Here is a 23,981-nt window from a genome sequence, read left to right on the forward strand (position 1 = left end):
TCATAATAGTTAAAAAAGCGCTTTACGTATATAATGGAGAATGAATATCAGTGTCACAAAAATTTACAGTTGTAGTTCTTGTCTCTTTCCTTTTCAGTTCATTGTCTTATCTGCAGTAGTTGTTTGTCTATGTCTCTTTTGTTTAAGTCAGTCTTATCCCTGCTGGTCCCCTAGTACCATTGCTAATGTTAAGGACCTGTTACGGGCACTGCAGTCTTTTGTTAGTCTTTTGTTGGGTTGTTACTGGAGTCATTAAAAGGGTTGAAGTATTGCCGTTATGAGGTAGATTGAGTGCACACATTGTTTGTGGCAGTTTATGGAATATATCAAGTTTTCTCCTCTCTGTGTTTAAAGTTGTTGTTTCTGCATATTGCTATTATCTTTGTTTACATGGTATCAGAGCGAGGTTTGCAGGAGGTCTCGGGTTCGAGCCCTTGCCACCCCCAATATTCTCATATTTAAAATGGACACGAAGGCAATTTATGCCTCAAAGATGGGCATCCGTGATTCACTCTTTAACCCAAATAATGGGATTTCGAGTGAGGGGAGTGTTGAAATATAAGGTATAACATCTATAAAGAGAAGTTCTAGAGGGAAAGGTGTGTGTTAATCAGCGGCTCCCCGGTTTCGGGACCTTTCTCAAAATTAGAACTTATCGACCTACTCAGTAGCAGTATTTCATCCAAAATATTTTGTGAAACAGTTATTTCTCGTTTCTCTTCTGTTCATCAAAAAATGAGTACAAGCGAGAACAAACCACACTCTTCAGCTACTCACTGTTGCATACTTCACGACTTCTACAAGTCTGCTTCTAAAACCCCCGAAAAGATCGCCGTGATTCACGCTCACGGCGGCGCTCAGCTCTCCGGACTCTCCGGCGACGACAATCGGGATGAACAGTTCCAACGATTGGTGGAGGAGAGAACTATTTCGAATAATCCCCCGGTTTACGAAGGCGACGAGTGCTTCACGTTTGCTGAGATTGTAGCGGCAGTTGAGAATTTGAGTCGTCGAATTAGGAATGTGATTAGTGGTGGTGATGATCCTGCTCTCGTTAGACCTACATTAGGTAATTTGTGGCTGAAATTGTAATTATCATATGATTAGTTATGTTTTCGGCTTTTCGCGATAATTTGGTATACCAGGAGAAAGGACCTGAATGTCACGATTCTGAAATACGGCCCTCAGTGTCACTACAGCGTTTAATAATCAAAACGCAAGTTCAAGTTGTGTTTTTTTAATAAGTGAAAACGCAACTTCGTCCTGATTGCTTCACATAATATTTTTTCTTTCAAATTTCTTGTAAACACAACTTGAAGTTGTGTTTTTCCCTCCAAAACGCCACTTCGTCTTCCGTTTTGAGGAAAACATAACACGATGTTATGTTTTTCGTCTACCGTTTTAAGGAAAACGTAACACGATTTTACGTTTTTTTGATAAAAAAGAAAAATTCAACTTGAAGTTGTGATGTGAAGTGACAGAGGGGGCCTTATTTTTAAAACATTTGGGGCATTATGTATTAAAATAGTGACACCGAAGGCCTTTTCTCTATTTGTTGTTGGTGTGTGCAAAAAGTGAAATTAGGTAGTGTTTTATATTTTTATGTGATAGTTCTTTGTTAATTAGTGTATGTGATCATGATTGTATGATATGATTAGTTATATTATGGCAGAAATTGAGTTGCTGTGCTTATGGTATAGTTTATCGTGCTGATGATGCAAATATTGTTATACCTAGGCACCTAGCTAAGGTATATTTTATAGTTCTACTTTGTTGTAATTAGTGGTTGAACATGAGATAGGGGTTATTTGCTGGCTGGTGATTTTTGGAAGAATGAGCTCTCGAATTTGTAATATACTTTCTGGTGGTGATTTTCCAGATCTTATTATACCAACGTTAGGTTTTCTGTTTTTTTTTGGCTGTATGTGTGTTGATTAGTTGTAATTAATATGCAAACATGGAAAGTTATATGAATAATGAGAATTGATGGCTTGGCGATGCAATATTAACACAAAGAAAGTAGAGGCTCTTAGATCCGATATTTTTCCCTTTATCCATTCTGCATGTTTATTATGAATGGATTAACTGTGTGGTGTGGCTATATGCATTGATTACTTGTAGAACTTGCTTCAGCATGATATATTAGTTTCAAAGTGGAATGTCAGCTCTGGAATGTCAATTTTTTGAGGTGGGACAGAAACCAGGACAAGTGCTTTCCCCTAAAAAAAAAAATGATATTTGAAAATTTCCGAAAGCTTGCAACACATTGTGTATACTTGTCAAAGAACAAAGTCAATAATTGATGCACTGGCGTGATTATAGTTTAGTCTCATGTTTAAAACTTGGCATATTATGAGTGAAGCTACATAAAAAACATTACATAGTTTGCTGCAGGTAACCATGGTAAGCAGTCATTTAGCGATCGTGCTTCTGTTTCTGTGGATATTGTCTGTTCAAGTGTGCAATGTTCTGTTGTTCAGCAGAATACATATACTCCAAGAATACTTGGAATATATATGGTGCCCTCTGTGGATTATATCATCACGGTGCTTTCTGTCATGCGGTGTGGGGAGGCTTTCATGCCTATAGATCCTTCATGGCCAGATGAAAAGATATCAATGGTTGTTTCTTCATCAAAAGCAGATTTTGTTATTGGACCTGCTTATCCAGCAGATGGAAAGCGTTACTACCAGCTTGCCAAAGCACGTGACCTCTTTGAATACATCAGGTGTCCTTTTTTATACATATCCATGAAAGACAACCTTCATGATCATTTTGGTCCATCAAATGTACCCTATCCTTGTGAAAATGAACGACTACAACAATTCTGTTATGTTATGCACACTTCAGGTTCAACTGGAAAGGCCAAAGGGGTCTGTGGCACTGAACTAGGTAAGCAAAATATGTGTTCTTACCTCCGGTGTCAACATTTGTTCACAATACCCAACCTCGCAAGTTGGTGTTTATAGTTCGTGAATTGTTAATAAAGAAAGTCAATATATATTGGCGAATCCTTACCATGTATTTTTGAACAAGTGCCTAGGACCACTTTAGCGAGCTCAGCTTTGTAATAGTAACATAATACATATAGGGCACACTGTTTTTTTTTTCGTGTGTGATGTTGCGAGTCGGACTTGAAGTCATGCAATTTCTTAGAATACCTTAGCATTGCACTCAAGCACAACTACACGAATTGAACTTCGTAAATATCTGGTACAGATTAATAATTTTATTTTCATGTCTCATGGTGCATTATTGCATAGCCTAGATACCATGTGGACTGTCTCTGCTGCCAGCTATTATGGCTCCCCATGGCTTTTGTAATTTTATTACAAGGAAACAGATGGAAACTTGATATAAACATGCCAAATGCTATATCATACATGAATTTATGTACTATTTCTCTCCACCCTTCAAAGTAATACATATACGTGATTATTTATTTGCTGCTTTCTAATATTAGCAATTGGCAATATGTAGTAAAGGGAATCAAAGATGTCAGCTCAGCGGTTACATTAATATGCAGTATTATTTCTGTTTTTTTCTTGAGGAAAATTTGCAAACTTATCTGTGTATCTATATATTATTTCTCTTGTATTCTTGAGGAACATTTGCAATCAATTGTACGAGCATGTCATGAAAAATGATTTTTTTTCGCAAGTTGAAAATCTGTGGTTCATTGCCTTCAAATGTTAGTTTATTGCTTAATGCCAGTGGCTTGTGTATCTCAGGCCTTCTGAACCGCTTGTTATGGATGCAAGGAGTGTATCCATTATGCGGAGAGGAGTTTCTTCTGTTCAAAACATCAATAAGCTTTATCGATCATCTCCAAGAATTTCTCTCGGCTTTACTGACAGGTTGTACATTGGTTATACCTCCTTTTCAAGAGCTAAAAAACAATCCATTATCTCTTGTGGATTACTTAAAGGTAAATGAGCAAGAAATCTGAACTTATGGACCTATGCGACTTAAAGAAGTTGTTTCTAAGGTTAAATAAAATTAATCTACCTGAAAATAGGATACAATATTTTAACTAAACTAAGTATGAAGGATCTTGAGGATCGGAATTGACACTTATGGGTATCTCTTATGCATTCATCTCATTTTTCTTGCTATATAATCATTGAGAACTCACTAATCCTCTTCAAATGTGGGTAGGTATTTAATCTACTTCAATCTTGATAAAATAATTGAATTGAACAAAGCTATCATACCCTTTTATTAAAGAGTGGAAATTTAATTGATGTGTAAAGAATAATGCATCTAGGTGATCCAGTGCACCACCAACTGAATGCCAGAAAATTTATAGATTTAGGTGTCAGCAGTATTTCAATTGCCCTTTCCCTTTAAAATTCTGTTACATTAATTTTAGGATCAAATAAATTGTAAAAATCCGCTGTACCATAAATATCTAGGGTCTGCCTGTAAAAGATTTCACGCACTGTATGTTTTTCATAGTAATCAATATTTGGTGTTCTGAAACACGTGACACCATTTATGCTTATTTTCATCCATAACTTATTAGGTAGGAGTTAACCTTGTAGGGTTATATGTTCCCTAATAATTATTTGCTTTGCTTGAACAGTGTTACTCGATTGCAAGGCTTGTTGCTGTTCCATCTTTAATGAGGATAATACTTCCCACACTGCAAAGCCCACGTATTATCAGCATTCAGGCATCGTTGAAATTGTTAGTGCTAAGTGGGGAAATCTTTCACCTGTCCTTATGGAGTAAACTGTCAGAATTATTACCAAAGACTACTATCTTGAACTTGTATGGGAGCACCGAGGTGAGAACTGAGAAATACATTAGTTATTTGGTAGTTGACTTGTATACTCATGTTTAATTCTAATGTTATGACTCCTGTAATATTACTTGTTTTAATAAAATCTGAAAGCTTAGTTACCCCATATCATGTGGGTGATTAGGTTATACAAGGAAGGTAGAATTACTCTTCTAATTACACCAGGAGTTTTATTTAGGTCTAAACCTAGTACATCTACAAACTCCTAATAATACATACTTGGTGCAATGTGGAAACATTGTTTATATAATAATCAACTTTGTTTTATTTATTAATATTCTGACAAAGTAGAAATGGTTAATATCGAAATTTTTTAATTAATGTATATGTTAATTAAATCTCAGCCTCAGGTGTATGGATAAGAATGAACAAGACGTTGTAGAATATTGTTGGAAGGATAATAGAGATAGAAAAAGATGACAGTAGCTCAGGTAATAAGGTGAATAAAGATTAGTAATTTGGAATATGGAGTATGTGAATGGAATGGGTAAAACCTACGTCATTAAGAAATAAGTGAATACGAGAAAATATGCAATGTAAGATCGAGAATCACTGGGAATCTCAATAATGCAAGGTATAGGTGGTAGATTGGTTATAAATAAATCACAGACTTAACTTCATTTGGTATAGTGAGGTATTTCCGTATTAGTATAAAGGTTTTGCACCGATAAGAAGTTGATACCATCTCCTGAGCAGAACAGTTTGTTTTCAAGTCACCTTACTCTTGAGTTTAGGGCAAGTCTTGTACGCCGTTTCAATACTTTATCTGCAATAACGTATTCTGGGTAAAATCTTTTTGATTCAGTTTTTTTTCCATGTGTTCATGCTGTTTTAATTATTGATATCTTGGTTCAATTTTATATGACATATTCAGCGCAGATTCATTCCTGACTTGGCTGTTCTTGTCTAAATAAGTTTAGGCTTTACTTGTATTCTTGTATGCTATGCTATGATGTATAATGTATCCAAGAGTACAAGTTTGTTTATGGATTAGGACCTTGACACAGTGTCCATTTCATGTTGACCATCTCTTCTTCAGATGACTGACTCTTTTTCTTCATATATGAGCGTTTGGTAATTTAGTTGTTTAATTCAAATAACTAACACAAAGTATACAATGAAGGTGACTGGTGATTGTACTTATTTTGATTGCCAAAGGTTGCCATCTATACTAGAAAGTGAAGAATTGAGTACAGTTCCAATTGGTATACCCATTTCGGAATCTGATGTATATCTCTTTGGTGAAGACATATCCAGTGAAGGAGAAATATATGTGAGTGGAGTCTGCATTGCTTGTGGGTACTTGGGTGATTCAACTATAAATTTACTGGACTATGTAAAATTGGGTGAAGAATCATTATTTGACATTTCAAGTGTTGGTCTAGAAAGTCGGTACTTTTATAAAACTGGCGACTTTGCAAGAAGGCTTAAAAGTGGTGACTTGGTCTTTCTGGGGAGAAAAGACCGCCTAGTGAAGGTTAATGGCCACCGCATTTCCCTGGAAGAGATTGAAAATATATTAAGAGAACATCATAATGTAATTGATGCTGCAGTTATTTTACGGGAACCTGGAGAAGACCCAATTTTAGAGGCTTACATAGTAACTAAAGAGAAGGATGGGGATTTTCAAGTTTCTAATTCTATTAGAAGTTGGATGGTAAAAAAAGTTCCTTCTGCAATGATTCCTAGCCAAATTTTCTGTATGAAATCACTTCCTACGTCTTCCACAGGAAAAGTAGATTACTCATTGTTGGCTGATACAAAGACTTGTGCAACACCCATTTCCAGTGAGGCGGAAGGTTTTCAAACTAGTGAACTTTTGCATGTTATAAAAAAGGTTCTTTCTTTGCTTCAATGTTATTTACGCTAGCTGCATATCAGTGTCATTACATCACTAATGAATTGGTTCTCTTTCTTGTAATCAACTGATAAAGTTATTTATGTTAGTAGAATAGGGACACTTTATGTTCATTGTTATACAATAACACGCGCACGTACACGATACTTTGACCATTCCAAAGGCAATGTCAACTTGTTCCAATGTACTAGTTGATTTACCTTGTGTCTGCAGTTATTTCGAAAGACACTTCAAAAGACTTGGAATCCAATTTTAGAATAAATTGGCGTATTTTCTAATTTCCTTCACATTTCTGAATCATATATCATGCTGTGAGAGGCATATTTAGTTAACATAATAACGGCATTTTGCAAGTGTTATAACTTATATGTAAATCACGTGGTAAATTTTCAAGTCTACGAACCGTCATCTAACGTGCTGGATGGACTTAATTGTGGAATGCTTCAACTCCATTAAGATTACCTATGCGATGATTGTGGCCGGAAAATATGGATATTTCTTGGATAGCGATACTGTCCTATGCTTTAACACTACACCTTTGTACTTCTGTAATGGTTTAAATGTACACCTTTGTACTTCTGTTATGGTTTAAGTGTTAGCAAACTTTTGTAGATCTTATTTTTTGCTGATATTTTTTTCACATTAAGGATAAGAATTCCTATAAATATTATACCCATTTTTCTTTTATGTACTTTGTTGTGCAGGCCTTCTGTAACGCTTTGATGATTGAAGTAGTTTCAGAAGATGATGATTTTTTTTCAATTGGAGGTGATTCGATTTCTGCGGCTCATGCTGCTCACAATATCGGAATTGATATGAGATTACTGTATACATGTCGAAGTGCAAAGAAGCTCAACATTGCCCTCTCTGAACAAGCAGTCTTCTGCAAGAACAATGATATATTGGGTGTCAATGCAAAAGCAGATATGCTAGTGCCAGAGAGGAACACATTTCTGCCAGTTGGTACTAATAGACTATATTTTGATAGAAGTGAGTTACTTGAGAAGTCACTGACAATCCACTGCAAAGAAAATGCAGATAATCCTCCTCTGAATGGCTCGCAGATAGATTCCTTTATTCACCCAAATTCTGTTAGCCCCAGAACTCTGGATCCTTGGATGTCCAGATCTGTACAGATGGCATGTTCATTTGGTCGGGGAAATAGATCAATGTATAGTGAGGAATATAATAGGCGCAGTTTGTGTAAACCAGCAAGGTTGAAGAAAAATCCATCAGATGAAGTTACACCCCTGCAAGAATTGTGGAAAGTTCACCTTGAATCTTGTGTCGATGCATCACCGCTTCTTGTAATGAGAGAGGGGGATATATTTCTTTACATTGGATCTCACTCATTCAAATTTCTTTGTATTGATGCCAGAAGGTGATCACCAAGTATTAGTCTGTTAACAAATTGCATTGTTTCAACAATTTCTAGTTTTAAGCATCTACTTCAGTATCATACTGCATAATTGGAAAACTGGCTTACTGGGGCCATGCACCACCTAATTACGGGGGGTTTCTTTCCTGACCAGGTGCAACCTTGCATGGATGTGTTGCAGTACACAGCATCTTTTTAGATTTTACTATGTTAAAACTTTTTCCATAACTGTTTCTCCAAAAAATACCGCTGTTCCATTGAAAGGACTTGGTATCGTCTTTTTCTCATATGCATAAGAATTGGAACAAGGTTTTTATTCATTTACCCTCTTACAAGATAAAGATAGAACATTTCTTTTGCATTTGTCCCAAATTAATAGTATATTTCTAGTTTTAGGATAAAAAGATTTTACTCAAGTTCCTAAATATGCCATTATTGGTTATTTAAGTGGACTAGGTATGGACTATGGTTATGTTACTGTACTTAGTTGTTGAGTAGGGATTGACATCCATGTAGATAGTTATGCATCTCCTTGCTAATTTGGCATTGGTTTGACCAATTAACTTCTTGAAGTGTTTTTCAGTTTAGTAGGTTGATTTGATGCAGTGTGCACTGTTTTACTGTATTATCAGTTTTAAGCTTAAAACCTGTGGTTACTCTTCACATCTCCAATTGCTATATAATTTTTTTTTACAGTGGTTCTGTTAAGTGGACGGTGAAACTAAAAGGACGGATAGAATGCTCGGCTTTAATTGTTGATGACTTTCGTCAGGTTATTTACTACTTTTGTTTAATACCATACATATGTATTCGCAGAATGCATCCAGATATTTATCAAGAATATCCTTTTAGGTTGTTGTAGGATGTTATGAAGGGAACATCTACTTTCTTGATTTCTTGGATGGCAACTTCCTTTGGACCTTTAGAACGGGTGGAGAGGTATTGGATTTTTACCTCTACTCGATAAGTCATTGAAGTTGGATATCGATTTCAACATGCTTCTTTCTTTTTGGACAATATAAGTTATAGTCTAACTTATTACTTTGATGCAGTTATCCCTAAGGATACTTGCCGCATTAGTATGATTGTTAAACGTCAAAAAACAAAAAAGTAGATAATCTTTTCATGCATATGTTCCATCTAGAGCATCATTTGTCAAAACCGAAGGATGTGATGAATGCTAAGAGTGATAGCTTATTGAATGTCTCAACCTGTCCTCAACCAGTTTTCTTTCCGTTGTTTTATTTCTGAACATGCCAATGTAATGGGGTCTCTCATGTTGTAGGTAAAGTCCCAACCAGTAGAAGACAAATGCAGGCATTTAGTTTGGTAACGTTTTCACTTATCTTTGTCCGTATTGTTTTATTAGAAGGAGTGTTAGGCATTTAGTTTGGTAACGTTTTCACTTATCTTTGTCCGTATTGTTTTATTAGAAGGAGTGTTTCTTCCAACACCAACATTATACAGCCACATACAAGTTGTTTGAGAGAAATAACCAATTATTACAGGTGTGGGTCATATGACCACAATATTTATGCCCTTGACTATAGAGGCTATTGCTGTGTTTACAAACTTTTTTGTGGGGGCAGCATATATGGGTCGCCTGCAATCGATGAGGTGCGTTATTCTTTTCCATCAAACAATTTTCCTAATTGTAATGTAATATATTTACATAAATGTCACACCAAAAATGAGAGTAATTATTCAATGAATTGTTTTATCACATTGGTATGCAGATAAAACTCAGAAACATAAACTTTGTATTAGATGATTTTGAATTTATCCTGGTTCAAGCCACAAGATTTGAGAACTAATGAGTCAAGTTTATTCTTTTAGAGCTTAAAGTTTTACAATTGTCGGTATAAAATTTATTGGCTTGGTGGATCTGTCAGTCTCTATTATTAGTTTTTGTTTTTCCTAACAAAAAAGGTTATTGGATCTTAATTGAAAAAGGTGAGTGCATACTTATTGTCATTTTATGCAACTTATTTTAACAAGTATTTTTTTTAATCTATATATGAACATCAGGTGCGTAACAAACTTTATGTGGCTGCCACTAGTGGTTTTATGACAGCAATATCCTTAAAGGTATAGACATCTCAAGTATTTCCTTTGTGTATTTATCTAATGTCTGTGATATTGACTAGTTTATAATTCACAAATCGTTCTTTTAAAGCAGGCCTCATTAAAATGGTAAGCTGAACATGATGTATTTGCTCTGTTCCATTATTATCTCTTGCCCTTCAAAGTTGGCTTTGAACGCTGAAATATGTACATTCCAAATTAAGACAGGTCTTTTGTAATATGGAGTATAGTGCAGCGTGCATGCTACAATTCATGATTAAAATGCATATTTTTGTCACCATAATAAGTCAAATAGTTTCTGCTTGGTTACTAAAAAGATTTCAAGTTTGGACTTCTTTGCTATATAGAGCAATAGATGAAACTAATAAATGGCTTCTAATGTGTGTGATTTGAGAGTTTCCCTTTTTTTGTTTGCCATTTCTTGCATTCCCTTATGATGGTAAATAAACTTTTTTCTACTTCCTTTTGCTGTATGTATGCCACTTCTGTGTATACTAGGATGCACTTTCAACTTGGCGATTTCTGAGTGGTGTTCTAAATTTTGATGCATAGGATAATCAGTTCAGTAAACTGTGGCTGCAAGACTTGGGAGCGCCCGTCTTTGGCTCTCTCTTCATTGATTCCTACAATGGAAATGGTAACTATAGTGATTTTGTCTTCTAACATGTTCTTCTTATCACAATTTCTTTTACTTTTTATCTGAAAACTTTTTCCAGTGACGAATATTTAGAAATCAAACTTTATCAAAACCTATATATGCATAGTAGGAGATTAATAATTTCATCTTACTTCTTGGTACTTATGAACTAAAATTGTTATTTTTGTGGTTTTAGTTTTCATAATTGATACATCTTAATCATTTCCTACAGAAAGTTGATGTGATTGTTTTTGTTTTGCGCTCACGCTTTGATGTATGCTTGATTGCTTAGGTGTTTGTGTTTAAAAAATACGGTATTTACATGCTTTGTAAAACTATTTTGTTTCTGATATGCTTTTGCAGTAATTTGTAGCTTGGTGAGTGGGGACGTTGTTGCAATGAATGCGAATGGATCCATAATCTGGAAGGTATGTTTGTGTTCTTTTGTTGATTTTGATAATTATTTTGAAAAGCCTCTTCTGTGCTTTGTACTTTGTACTATATTCTTATAATTTATGTCTGCTTGTTGTGGAAGTGTCCTTACTTCAGTCCCATATATATTTTCTAGTAACCACTATGCTTGAACATCTGTCAATATGATGTGACGCCAAACCTTCTTTTTTATACTGTCTGTGTAATTACTAGCTTAAACTCGTGTGATGCACGAATATTCACTTTCATTTTTTTTTATATATAGTATGCCTTTCGCTATATATGTGATATTGTAATGTATATTGTTTTTGATTGCAAGATAACACACACATGCACATCTATATATCACTTAATTTTCCTTTGAACACAATGTCTATTACTCATTTCTTATCCTCTTAATGATTAATATAAAGTTTGTACAAAATCAAAATAACTCGTCCATATTATAAATAACTCAATATAACATTTTCAAAACATTTCTTCCTACTTTGTTTCTTCGGTAAAATATTCAGCATTATAGGTCTCACCCATGTAGGTGTTTTTTTGGCAGGCAAGAACAGATGGGCCAATCTTTGCTGGCCCCTGCGTATCCGAGGATCTTCCTTCTCAGGTGACCATCTCCTTCCAGAAATCATGTTATATCATTTGGAGATTTGAATCCCACATTAGTAGTGTTCTGTGAATCAGTATTTATATGGTTAGTTACTTTAAAAGACATCTGGTACATATGTTTTCTATCATTAAAGAACCTATATATACAAGAATTAGCTCGAGGCATATATTGTGTACCTTTCTGTATGAATCATACTCTACACCAAGGTACCAACTAAGACATCCAAAACTGTGCCTGTAATGCCCGTACTTAGTTATGTTCAGTGTGCTTTAACATATGGTAAACCTCGGTAAGGATCCACCAAGTCATGTTATTATAATTTCAAAATTGAATGACCATTGTAGTTTATATTAAAATCTACTGGTTATTAATTTAAAGAAGTGACATAATTGTCAAAACTTTTTCTGCTAGATCTCAGGTGTTCTTATTTTTTCAGGTAGTTATATGCTCAAGAGATGGGAGCATCTCATCATTTGAAATTGTAAGTCCTGTTTCTATGTTTTTTAAGATCTTTGTATTTTTATTAATCTGAATACGTTTCACCTGCTTTATGTGAGCCTTAACTTTTTGTATTATTATGCTCAAATAGATTAGCTTTATTTTGTACTTGTTAGATTTTTACCCTAGTGTTTCTTATGCCCAATTAAAAAGACCTTGTAAAGCGGACAACTTGATTTAATTTATCTGTAAAGAAGTTTAGTATATAACTTAAAATGTTGAGATTATCTTATAGTCAGATAGTCATACCTATAGTTCAAAATTTATAATTTGTAATTTAAATTTTAACATCATTTTAATTGAAGTTAAATAAATTATATTAATCGACTGACTATATTTTCTCTTGAAAATTTAGCTTTTACAATCTTTTGTTATATTGTAAAAAATTGGTAGTATAAACAATAAACAATTTTATTATCTATCTGTAAATGTTTTTCTAGTATTAACATGTGATAATGCGTTTTTTGATTACTTTTAATTCATATATTTTATATTTCATATATCTTCATTTCTAAGAAAAAAGATATTATTTATCGCTTTGAATTACTCTGGGCATGCCATGTCGCAACGTTTGCTCTGTAGCTTCTTCACTCTTTTAAATTAGTACACCAAAGACATTTCGTCCAAAAAAAACTTGTCAGCTAAGATAGGTCCATGTACATCGCCCGTTCATTGACACCAAAGTTTAATCAGTCCTTCTGCCACCCTTCCCTGAATGAGATAATTGCATTTTTGACACATCAAGACATATAGAAGATGTAATACGTATTCTGTCTACGTTTCTGCATCAGTACTGCTAAACAGTCCCTTTTGAATGAACTTTGGATCAATAGCCTCTTCGATGCAGCAAAAGTTCTAGAAACATAGACAAATAGATGATGGAATAAGGAGTTTTGAGACTATATTGCCAAAAGCCAAAGCCAAAGCCTTCTATTTGCAATTAGTCGGATATTGAATTCATGATTTCATTAAATTTAAAAACTGCAATCATATTTCTATGATGAGACTGAATTAATTGTAACCAAGCTCAGACTCATTTTCTACTCCAAGTATAAGATAGCTATTAAATTGATTACCTAAAATTGTATTGTGTTTGTATTAGTAATTTTTGTAAAACTAATGATTAGTAACATTTTTTATTTTATAAGTTAATAATTAATCAGTCACAAATTCATGTTCTGTTCCTCATCATTAACTGGTTCTTAAATTACAACTTGCAACCATTCAATTAGAGCAGGTTTATTAAACTTTATATATGGTGATATTAGCCGTGTAGTATGTTGATCTCTTTTTAGTTTAACTATGACGGCTCAACAACAGCTGAGTCTGTTGATTTTATAACTCTAGCAAGTTTAGTGGCAGTAAATTTCAGCCACTTTCATCTGAAAATCCGTTTCTTCTCGGGTCTACAAGATATTGAGAACATTGAATGTTTTTGCACTTTATTACAGGGAACTGGCAAATTAGTCTGGAAGCATGATATCAAGGATCCGATCACATCATCAGCTTATATCGACGAGAACATACAAGTAGCATCTGATTCTTCACATTTATCAGAGAGGTATTTGATTAGCATTAAATGATCAGAGAATCAGAAGCGTAGATACGTTCCCTCATATTTGTTATTTGTACATTGTATTTCCAGATTAATATGTGTTTGTGGTAGTTCTGGGAGTATCCATGTCCTGAAAATCATGCTCAAAGATGATGAAAAGACGAACCAACAATGTAAATATGTGGTTCAAGACTTTGCAAGGCTGGATCTACAAGGAGACATATTCTCTTCACCTGTGATGATTGGTGGAAGGATTTTTGTTGGGTGCAGGGATGATTCAGTGCACTGCATAGGGATTTAGGGGCCATATATAGTAGAAATTTTGAACTCGGCGATCACTGTCTATCTATTATGAGTTGTTCCAGAGTGTCTCGCGGCTCCTAAGAGCAGTGTCAACACTGTACAGGTATCAAATCTACATCTAAAAGTTATCGGTGAGAATCTTTGGTGGATGGTTTTTCGGTGGAAGGTTGTTTCTGCTTGTTCTGGTTGTAATCTGCAATCAGATTCTCAATTGCCAATGTCTATTCTCACTTCTCATAGTTAAGGATGTACTGGCATTTCCAAAACTCAAGGGCACATCTCAACATATTTGTACTCAAAGAGGTGGAGTTAATCTTGTAAGCAAAAAAACTGAAGCTGATCTTTGAAGCAAAAAACAGTGGAACTGATGTTGTAAGCATGTCTAGAAACAGCTTATATATATTCCAGCCACTCTTCACAGAAATTCCTTAGAAGGTAACTATATTTTTTGAGGCTGATAGTTTGCATCTATTAAACACTTTTTGATAATAGTTATGTGGCATGTGGCTTGGGGGTCATACACTAGGGTCATGTTTGTTTGAAGGGATTATAATCCCTGGATTATTATCTTATTTATCTCAAATGTAAAGGATTATAATCCCCTTGGCTCATATTTCAATCATTGTTTCAGTTCATTTCCATTGGATTATAATACCTTGTGAGAGAATATATTATAATCCATAGAAATGAATCAAAAAAGTGATTGCAATACAATCCTTTTAGATTATAATCCTTTAAATTTGGAGAAAATAATGTATTTGTCCGGGATTTTTAATCCCTTCAAACAAACATGGCTTAGGGGTGAATTACTGGCCTGAAAATATCTCGCACTGGTGTATATTGCTTCACAATAAATATTTAGCCCTGGGCTGGGAACTCTTGAGAGCGTGTTCCATTAGTGAGGGAGCCTTGTGTGCTGGGTATGAACTTTATATATGCATCTTGCTTCACAAAATTGGACAGATATTACCAATTTATGGTAAAATATGCCCTCTATATTCGATGGTAACAGCTCTTTAAAGGAAGTTGGGATAATAACAGAAATGGTTAACTAACGGTCTGCAATGAATACAATTGGGAGGGAATGTTATGGAATATGTACTATTTATCCTTCACAGACCTTGTCACAGAAATCTGACCTCTTACATTTTAATCCACTCTTCCTCCTTGCATCCTTCTCTTCCCCCTTGTAATTTTGGTTGACATTTTTTCAGTACATTCCTTCCCCAGTCCATTCCTCCCAATAATTTTAAGCATAATATGTTGAGTTTACTGTGACCCCCTAATTTCATCAGAACTGGCAGCCAGTGATAAGATTGTTAGAAATTTAACCGAATGTACCAAGTGCAAGTTTTAAAGTAATTTTAAAATCTGCACGAATGAATTCTGTGATGGATTTCTGGTTTGTAATATATTCAATATTATGCATGCATGTACTTCTCTTGCCTCAAATTTGATCTTATAAGTTTTATTCAGACACACACAATTAGAGGTGGCATTATATTATGTTTTGCTTTGAGCATACCTGACTTGTATTTCTATTTGCTTCGGTAATATAACTTTCACAATAAACCATGCAACCATCATCTGTTTCATTCCCTAACCAACAATTAAAACTAACTTTCGACCAGTCCAAATTCTAGATATAATATTTTCTTTAGTACCAATGCTAATCTTGCCTGTTTCTAGTATTTGAAATTGCTGTCTGTTTCCCATGTTGCAGTTCCAGGGGAGAATTTTTATTCAGCTCATCGAGCATAATATCAAGAGGAACACTGGAATAACACATGATATAACATTTCACTTTAGTTGCTGAACTGGTACTGTGAATCAGGCATGGAAGTGGCCTAAAAATCATTGAATTGATCATGACATGCAGGTTACCAGCATTATTATTGCGCATGGGTTGCACTTCCGTGCGTGAAGCATATGTTCAACTTTACTTCTAAAACTTGGTAAGAAAACCTTTCATACATGTGTTGTGTGAATTACATCTACATTTCAATTGCTTTGATTTTCAGGGCCTAGTCACATGTGTACATGTTGTTGCATGAAGTTATAAGTAGTTGTCTCTCCACTGCAATTTGGAGTAACCAAGTAGTGTTTGCTTTCTAGGAAATCCCGATGGCTTATGCATTACATTCAGTTGCGACGAGTATCTGGGAAAGTGCAAAGTAGGGGGAACATCTAGTCCTCCAAGTCTTGATGGCATTTTTTCTTAATTATAGATAATGAACACTTTTCTGACAATAGGTTAATTATGTCATACTAATAAGTAATAAGTAATAACTATAATTCCAGTCTCAGTTACTGATTTAAATATGATGCTCACTTGCTCAGTCTTTTTGTGTGTTTGCCATTTAGTATTATAAATTCCTGATTGACTAAAATCTATATTGGTGCGACACGACTGAATAGTCCAAGTGATCGGATTTATCTTCCAAGGAAAAATTAGAAGAGACACTTATCATTAAGGCATGTAAGTCGGAAAAAAATCCATGTTGGTGCTCAGCACTAGTACAATTGCTATGAGTAAATTATTTTTTTAATGAGAAAAAATACAAGCCAAGTTTTTGGCAGGCAGATTCTGGTCACGGAAATTGTATCTATTTGTACCCGTGATAATAGCCAGTTGAACTCTATTCAAGTCGTCTCGTAAATGTCTTTAAACACCCGTGACCCATCTAATTGCAATTTTCTTATTAAACATTGCATCATTATATTTCTTGAGTTGTTAATTTTTCTTTAAAAAATTAACATGCCAGCTAATCATAACGATATAATTTCAAAAACTGGAAATCACACTTAACACGATTCTACTCTAGTGAATAGCGAGTACTGAAATTAAGGCTAAGAAACTGGGGAATACTATTAATCATAGACTGAGCTATTTAACAAACCAAATACTAAGAAAGAGAAGCAGACAGAATTGAGATAGCGCCGCAACTAGATATACACATAGGAGTACTTCATAGCATAACATAATCTATATATAAAACACAAGACAAGAAGATAGAAGACTTTCATTCTTATCAAAACTCAGAAAAAGATAAAGCCGCCTAATCATAATCTATACTATACTATAATAAGCCAACATGAGTATAATTTGTAGTCCTAGATTTTAGTTATATTTTTTGGTTTGGTACTCTCCTTTTGGTACTACAACTCTACAAATGTGGAGTCTATTAATCTTACATTGTTAAACAGTTTCAAATATTAAAAACACTCCTAATAATATCTTATCATATAATATTTCATTAAAAAATTATAATGATGTTATAAATAAAATTATAAATAATAATTTTGAATATCATTTTTTAACAAGAAGCTTTATATAACTCTTTTTAACTTAAACGTGTTCTATATCAATATAAACACCACACATTACATAATCCTTTCAAATTCTAATCTTAAAAGTTTCTGTTGTCAAAAAAATCAACATTACAGAATTATGTTGAAATTCGATTGATTAGATTTGAATCTTTCAAATGTATTACAAGATAGTCTATGTTTGGAAAAAAATTGAATTTTCTGATTTTTTTAATTTTTAAATCTACATGTACTAAAATCGGATTAAATGTATTATATATATATAGGGTTTGTCCATTTTCAAGTAATCGGGAAAGAATATAGTCAGTCGAATAATATAATTTATTTAAATTCAATCTATTAATATTAAAATACTAATAAAATGATGTTAAAATTTAAATATAAATAATAAATTACGAACTATATACCCGCCCGTGCTTCGCACGGGTTAAAGGCTAGTACTAGTAATATAATAATGTGTTGGTTGGTTATGTGCGTCTTTGTTGTCGTAGTCGTTAAACTACTTCAACATCTTTTATCATTTCAACCAAACACCATATATTACCTCAAAATATAGATCATATGAACAAGTGGGAGCACCTACATTTCATCTACTGCCTAATCATGTATTACCGATCTTAATTATAATAATATCTCTCTTAATTTTTGCTGTTGGCTTTCAAGGACTGATCACTATACACCACCTATCGATCTTAAATATTTATTAAAACGGGTAGTAGTCAAACAGCATACTGATAGGAGGGTTTGAGATAGTCGAATCCAATAAATTTGAATCCGATAAAGAATTATTGTTGTATTCCGAATTAAGGATACGAGAGAAGGGAAGATAGAAAGAAAGAAAATTTTAATTTCTTTGAAATCATGCTTTGGAATTTTTTAAAGAGAAGAGAAAAAAAAAATAAAAAATTCTCATGAGCTTCTTTCCACAACCTTCTCATAAAATGAGATGATTTGGAGAAAATTTCTCGCACTTGTCACATTTTCTCAAAACTATTTTAACTTTCTTTAGTAAAATGGGGAGTATACTAAAAAAACCTTGTTTTCTTCCGTCGAAATTATGAAGCAGCGTGCAAGTCAATTTTGTAGCATCTATATATTATTTATTACTGTATTATTGTTGGTATCTACATGATAAATTGATAACGAAGAAAGCGAAAGAGAAGAGCGTAATAACAAAATGAAGAGCGCTTAAAATTGCATGGAAAGATAGTCATAGACCACACATGTGTAGACACGTATTTGATGTTTAACTTGCTTTCTACATAATGGGTTTTGGTACATAATAACAACCGTATCTTATGAAGGGCTTATCCAACACACAGTTTCGGATAGATATGCATTTTAATGGTTGGAATGAAAGCTTTTAATTTTAATTTTTTGTGGATCAGAAATTTTCATTTCCACGAATATTTTTCTCGGTACCAAAAAGTTCCGATCCGCGAAAAATTATAACAGATCGATAAAAAAAATGCTTCAATCCTGACCCTTTAAATATAGATCCGACATCTCTGATAATATATGTTATATAAACGGTTTCTGACAAACGGTCGTCATGGTCCAAAACCCCTAAGTCCCCTCATAATATAATATGATGAGTATGAGTGTATGAGTATGAGTAGTTCGTGTACACACACAGAACGGGAAGTTAAATGTTGTACATGTATATGAATATGCCAATCATACCAGCTGTAGCCTGTAAGTGAACTGAACCTTGAGTAAAGAATAAAGTTATTTCATTCTAATACGCCTCTCTCTTTCCCTCTTAGCCTTCCTCCTAACGCAATCCACCAAATATACACAAACACATGGATTGCAAATTGCCAATATTGCACCTTTTTCTTGGCCTCTAGCTTCTTTAATTTCTTTCTCTCTTTTTGTATCAACCGAAGAAGCTCGTGTATTAGACCCATAGCTTTGTTAATTATTTTTCTTCAAAGCATCACCCACAGGCCAAAAGACCAACGGTAAAGAAGCCGAGTCGAATCCTAAAATATCGTATATTACTCCTCCATTCCAAATTAGATGAACTCGTTGACTTCGGGCACGCACTTTAAAATTTATTGACCGCATAGCTACATTACTTATTTTTAAAATTTTATTTTTGCAAATAAAAATTCAAATATAAAATTTTCGTTTGCAAAAGAAAAAATTTTAAAAATAAATTTCGGAGCTAGTCGGTCAATGCACCTTAAGTTACGTGCCCAAAGTCAACTAGTTCATCTAATTTGGGATAATTTGGGATGGAGGGAGTATTAGTTAAGTCAAACTTGGACTACAACTCGAGTTTCAGTCAAATTAAAACAATTATTTAAATATGATTTATTAAGGAATTCTTTTTTCACGAAACATGCCTCGCGTGATTTTTCTCATATTTGCAAACAAATAATTAATATTATTTACAAACTTTTTCGCTCATCATTTTATACTTATTAATAACTTAAATATATTACTCATGAAATTGCTTCAATACAAAGTTGTTATATAGGCCAGATGGCTACAAGTGTCTACTACACTTAGTAGGACTAAATTGAGAAATATAAAATGTTCTTGTGTATTAAAAGTTAAATTATTAAATATCAAAAAATTACAAATAAATATATTTTATTTATGTGAACAAGTTTAAATAAACATTTAACATGATATATGATATATTTTTAGTTAATGTACAACTAATAATGATACTAGTTCCTGACAAAAAAAAAATAATGATACTAGTTATACTTCAATAAATTATTAGAATGTAGACATCTATACTATAATATAATAAGCCAAATATAATTTGTCGTCGTACAAAATTTTGGTTTGGTCATGTTAGTTTGGTGATTCACTTTATAACTAAAAGTCTGCTACACGTAGAGTTCTCATAGTTTTACATCTCTAAACAATTTGATATATTACAAGATAAAAACTCCACCATTATACTTTTAAATATAAATTTATAATTATTTAAAAAATTAAAAATAGTAAATTTACTATCATTAATATATATTACTATTATATAATAATTAATAATTAGTTTAAAATTATATAGCCGCCCGTGTTTTGCACGGGTTTAAGGCTAGTATATATAGAAGTTTAACAACATGTTATTGCTTGATAAAACAATTTATTATATTATTATTATTATTGAACTTGATCATAAATTAATAATAAATCAAAAAAATGAGCATATTTATAAATTTACTAACTAAATTTACTCAAGAACTCACGAACTTATTTACGAACTACTCTCATAAATATATTAATGAATTTATTGGTGAATTATAATATGATCTATATTTGATTCATTAATAATTAATTTATAATGTTATATTTTAACTTAACTCATGAATAAATCAATCAAATACGAGTCAAGTTCTTGTCTAGCCGAGCGCTAAACCTGTATATCCAGTAATTTACACAGTGACACTGACACTAGAAAAGGTAATAAAAAGGCAACGAAAAGATTTACATGTAAAAAAAAAAGAGAAAAAAAAAAAAGAGGAAATAGATGCGAAACAGGTGTACTTTCCTTGTAACATACTCAAAACTGATAATAATATTAAAATACTCAAAAGAAGATTAATGATGATGTCTTAAAACCAATTAACTCGTTTTCTATCAGTTAGCTCAAATTTTTGACCGCGTTATTCTTCCTTGCCTTGCTGCTTCTTCTAGCACATAAATATACACATTCACTTGTCATCTCTCCTTCTAAAAACACACACAAAGAAGATGGAGAATTATGGTTCCACAAAAAGACTAGTACTATTATGTTTCTCTTTGTTTCTCATGCAATATAGAGGTGAGTGTAAAGTAGAAACCATAGAATTCAACAAAGGCTTTGCTCCGCTTTTTGGTGATGGGAATATTGCTCGTTCGGATGATGACAAGTCTGTTCATCTTCATCTCAACCAGTATACAGGTATGTTTCGTGTTTCTCGAATACCTTAAAGTTTTAGATGGACGGGTTACTTGACGTGTTCAGTTGGAATTAGTTGTGGTGATTGGTGGTAGACCACTTAGTGAATATGGTTCAATTTTTTACGTTACTTTTTACTGATTGTTGTTTAAAAAGTTGTTTTGATGTAATCAATTTATGAGTGTTTTTTTATTTTTATTGAAAATTATTGGTGATAATTAAGTTAATAAATGGACATGATGCTGATTTTGTACCAGGTTCTGGTTTCAAGTCTTCTGATCTCTACACTCATGGCTTCTTCAGTGCTAAAATCAAGCTCCCATCCACTTACACTGCCGGAATCGTTGTCGCCTTTTACGTAAGTATCACAATTTTATTACAATTCACATGAAGATTGTCATATTTGCTTAGTTTGTTCTGTTAGAACATATGATCCTCGTAAGCCCTCCTCCTAACAGTCTGAGGGGTTTGGAGAATTGGTCGTTTAACATGTTCAACTGATTGAATTATCAAATTTTTGCGCAGACAACCAACGGAGATGTATTTGAGAAGACTCACGACGAATTAGATTTCGAGTTCTTGGGAAATACCAAAGGCAAACCATGGAGATTCCAGACGAATTTGTATGGAAATGGAAGCACAAGCAGAGGAAGGGAAGAGAGATATACTCTCTGGTTTGACCCTTCTAAAGAATTTCATCGCTATAGCATACTATGGACGTCAAACAATATCATGTGAGTCTTCTTTAATTAATATTATCATACCATATGAACAAGTCAATTTTATCGCCTTAATATTTTCTTTGATCTTTCATATCTTCTAGATACCGTCTTCCGTGATCAGTTTTTCTTTTATAAATTCTAGTATTATAAATTGCATGGATTTGAATTTTTCTTCATGCAATTAATATTTTTCGTGTTGTATTCAAATATTTGGTGCTATGATTAATGTTATGTTTGAAAGGGTCATGATCTGAAATTTGTTATTGCTGTATTTTTGATTTAATAGTATAACCGGAATGAATTTATATGCTGAGATTGCTTTAATTTGCAGTTGTTTATCGAATTAAGTGAATTAGTAGTTCTCTGTAACTGATTTGAGATGTTACGTGTTTTCAGCTTTTACATTGATGATGTTCCGATAAGGGAAATACTTCACAATGAAGCAATGGGTGGAGACTACCCTCTGAAACCGATGTCTTTGTATGCTACCATTTGGGATGCTTCGGACTGGGCAACCTCGGGTGGAAAATACAGAGTGAACTACAAGTACGCGCCATTTGTGGCTGAATTTACTGACCTCACCCTCCAGGGATGCTCTGTTGATCCGTTGGAAGAGTTCACCACTCCTAGTTGCAACGAAGATGATGTTACCTCTGGTTTCGGTACTGTCACTCCAAAACAACGAATGGCGATGAGTAAATTCAGGCAACGGTACATGTATTATTCCTACTGCTATGATACATTGAGATACCCTGTCGCGTTACCAGAGTGTGTGATTGATCCTTTGTTAAGAGAACAATTTAAGGATACCGGGAGATTGAAGTTTGGTGGCAAGCGTCGGAGCTATTCTCAGAGAAGAAGCAAGATTGCCAGAGGAAGAAGGTACGGTAATTAAAAAGCGCTGTGATTCTTACAAAGATTATTTTGTATAGAAAAGAAGAATAAATTTTGAGCCTTATGTGATGTACAAATATTTACGTGTGATATATTTATTTGTTGATTGCAAGTCCATGATATAGAAATCGTGGTATAGTGATTTCCTGTAAAAATGATAATAAAACTGTTCACCCTTTGAACAATTCGAGCCTTAAATTTAGTTTAGTATTGGCAATATGGTACACTAGACATGTACAGACGGTACAATATAAAATTGAAAAATTCTGCAGTACCAAACTTGCATTCAGAACGAGCACGGTTAGATAGCTCAAGTGGTTAAGAGTTTATCCTCTGTCATCCTAGAATTTGTGTTCGACCCTGGCTCACCTCGAGAATTTAGTAGAACAGAGACTCACTTGTAAGGCTATAAGCCATATTTGTCAAAAACTTGCATTCAGAATTCGACAGCAAAAAGATGCATAAACTATGCCAAAGTGTATAACAAGAAAATAGATCATTGTGGTTTACCTTGTAAAATTATCAAGAAAAATGGTCGTAAATTTAAATTTCAGAACACCCCCTCCTCGCGAATGATATTGCTTTTCACTTCTACATTCTGGTTAATGATATAAGAATCTGTTAAATGAAATTCAGTTTACACCTATCATACTACTGCAATTAGATTGATCACCTTTTGACAGATTCAACATGTAGCTTGAATTCCCTGAATGTGGAAGGTGATTACAGTTTTGAATAATTATGAAGTTAAGAAATCTTGGGAGTTCTTTCTTTTAATATTAGATATGGTATAAGCAGGGGTGTTCTGTGAGGATCATGTCAAAACATTTTGTCATGATGTGTAGTTTAACATGAAGTACAGTCATACATCAGATGTGCTTAACGGGATGGAGAATGGGGTAGGTGATCGACTTCTACTGATGTAAGTCGTCTTCTCTTATAATGCGAGGCATTTGCAGGTTTGGTCTTCG

The 23,981-nt window shown here is 33.6% G+C and overlaps 2 protein-coding genes across 3 annotated transcripts; both read left to right on the forward strand.

The window, feature by feature from the left end:
* Nucleotides 1-593: 593 nt before the first annotated feature.
* Nucleotides 594-16,505, forward strand: LOC108203117 (putative acyl-activating enzyme 19). Of its 2 annotated transcripts, XM_017371863.2 has the most exons (19): nt 597-1,069; nt 2,395-2,892; nt 3,732-3,928; nt 4,586-4,789; nt 5,928-6,641; nt 7,367-8,043; nt 8,737-8,812; nt 8,893-8,979; nt 9,326-9,369; nt 9,549-9,657; nt 10,069-10,128; nt 10,678-10,762; nt 11,126-11,190; nt 11,745-11,804; nt 12,244-12,288; nt 13,757-13,866; nt 13,951-14,598; nt 15,887-16,118; nt 16,279-16,505. In XM_017371863.2, exons 1-17 carry the CDS (start codon nt 736-738, stop codon nt 14,159-14,161), a joined length of 3,576 nt encoding a protein of 1,191 aa, XP_017227352.1. In that variant the 5' UTR covers nt 597-735; the 3' UTR covers nt 14,162-14,598; nt 15,887-16,118; nt 16,279-16,505. The 2 variants fall into 2 exon arrangements, with proteins under 2 accessions (XP_063940715.1, XP_017227352.1); XM_064084645.1 differs by lacking the exons at nt 11,126-11,190; nt 11,745-11,804; nt 12,244-12,288; ... (2 more) ...; nt 15,887-16,118; nt 16,279-16,505 and having other exon boundaries at nt 594-1,069; nt 10,624-10,731.
* Nucleotides 16,506-21,056: 4,551 nt separating this feature from the next.
* On the forward strand, nt 21,057-23,195 carry LOC108200460 (probable xyloglucan endotransglucosylase/hydrolase protein 30). Its single transcript, XM_017368618.2, has 4 exons — nt 21,057-21,397; nt 21,652-21,752; nt 21,920-22,128; nt 22,513-23,195. Exons 1-4 carry the CDS (start codon nt 21,208-21,210, stop codon nt 23,009-23,011), a joined length of 999 nt encoding a protein of 332 aa, XP_017224107.1. The 5' UTR covers nt 21,057-21,207; the 3' UTR covers nt 23,012-23,195.
* Nucleotides 23,196-23,981: the final 786 nt, after the last annotated feature.

This window comes from Daucus carota, chromosome 9, assembly GCF_001625215.2.
Source record: "Daucus carota subsp. sativus chromosome 9, DH1 v3.0, whole genome shotgun sequence".
Classification (NCBI taxonomy): domain Eukaryota; kingdom Viridiplantae; phylum Streptophyta; class Magnoliopsida; order Apiales; family Apiaceae; genus Daucus; species Daucus carota.

Excerpts from the sequence above, each read along its gene's own strand:
- LOC108203117 (XM_017371863.2), top strand. The coding sequence starts at position 736 with ATGAGTACAAGCGAGAACAAACCACACTCTTCAGCTACTCACTGTTGC. Across the intron at positions 6,642-7,366 it reads TTTTGCATGTTATAAAAAAG|GCCTTCTGTAACGCTTTGAT; the intron begins GTTCTTTCTTTG and ends TTTGTTGTGCAG. Across the intron at positions 12,289-13,756 it reads GCATCTCATCATTTGAAATT|GGAACTGGCAAATTAGTCTG; the intron begins GTAAGTCCTGTT and ends ACTTTATTACAG.
- LOC108200460 (XM_017368618.2), top strand. The coding sequence starts at position 21,208 with ATGGAGAATTATGGTTCCACAAAAAGACTAGTACTATTATGTTTCTCT. Across the intron at positions 21,398-21,651 it reads TCATCTCAACCAGTATACAG|GTTCTGGTTTCAAGTCTTCT; the intron begins GTATGTTTCGTG and ends ATTTTGTACCAG. Across the intron at positions 22,129-22,512 it reads TGGACGTCAAACAATATCAT|CTTTTACATTGATGATGTTC; the intron begins GTGAGTCTTCTT and ends ACGTGTTTTCAG.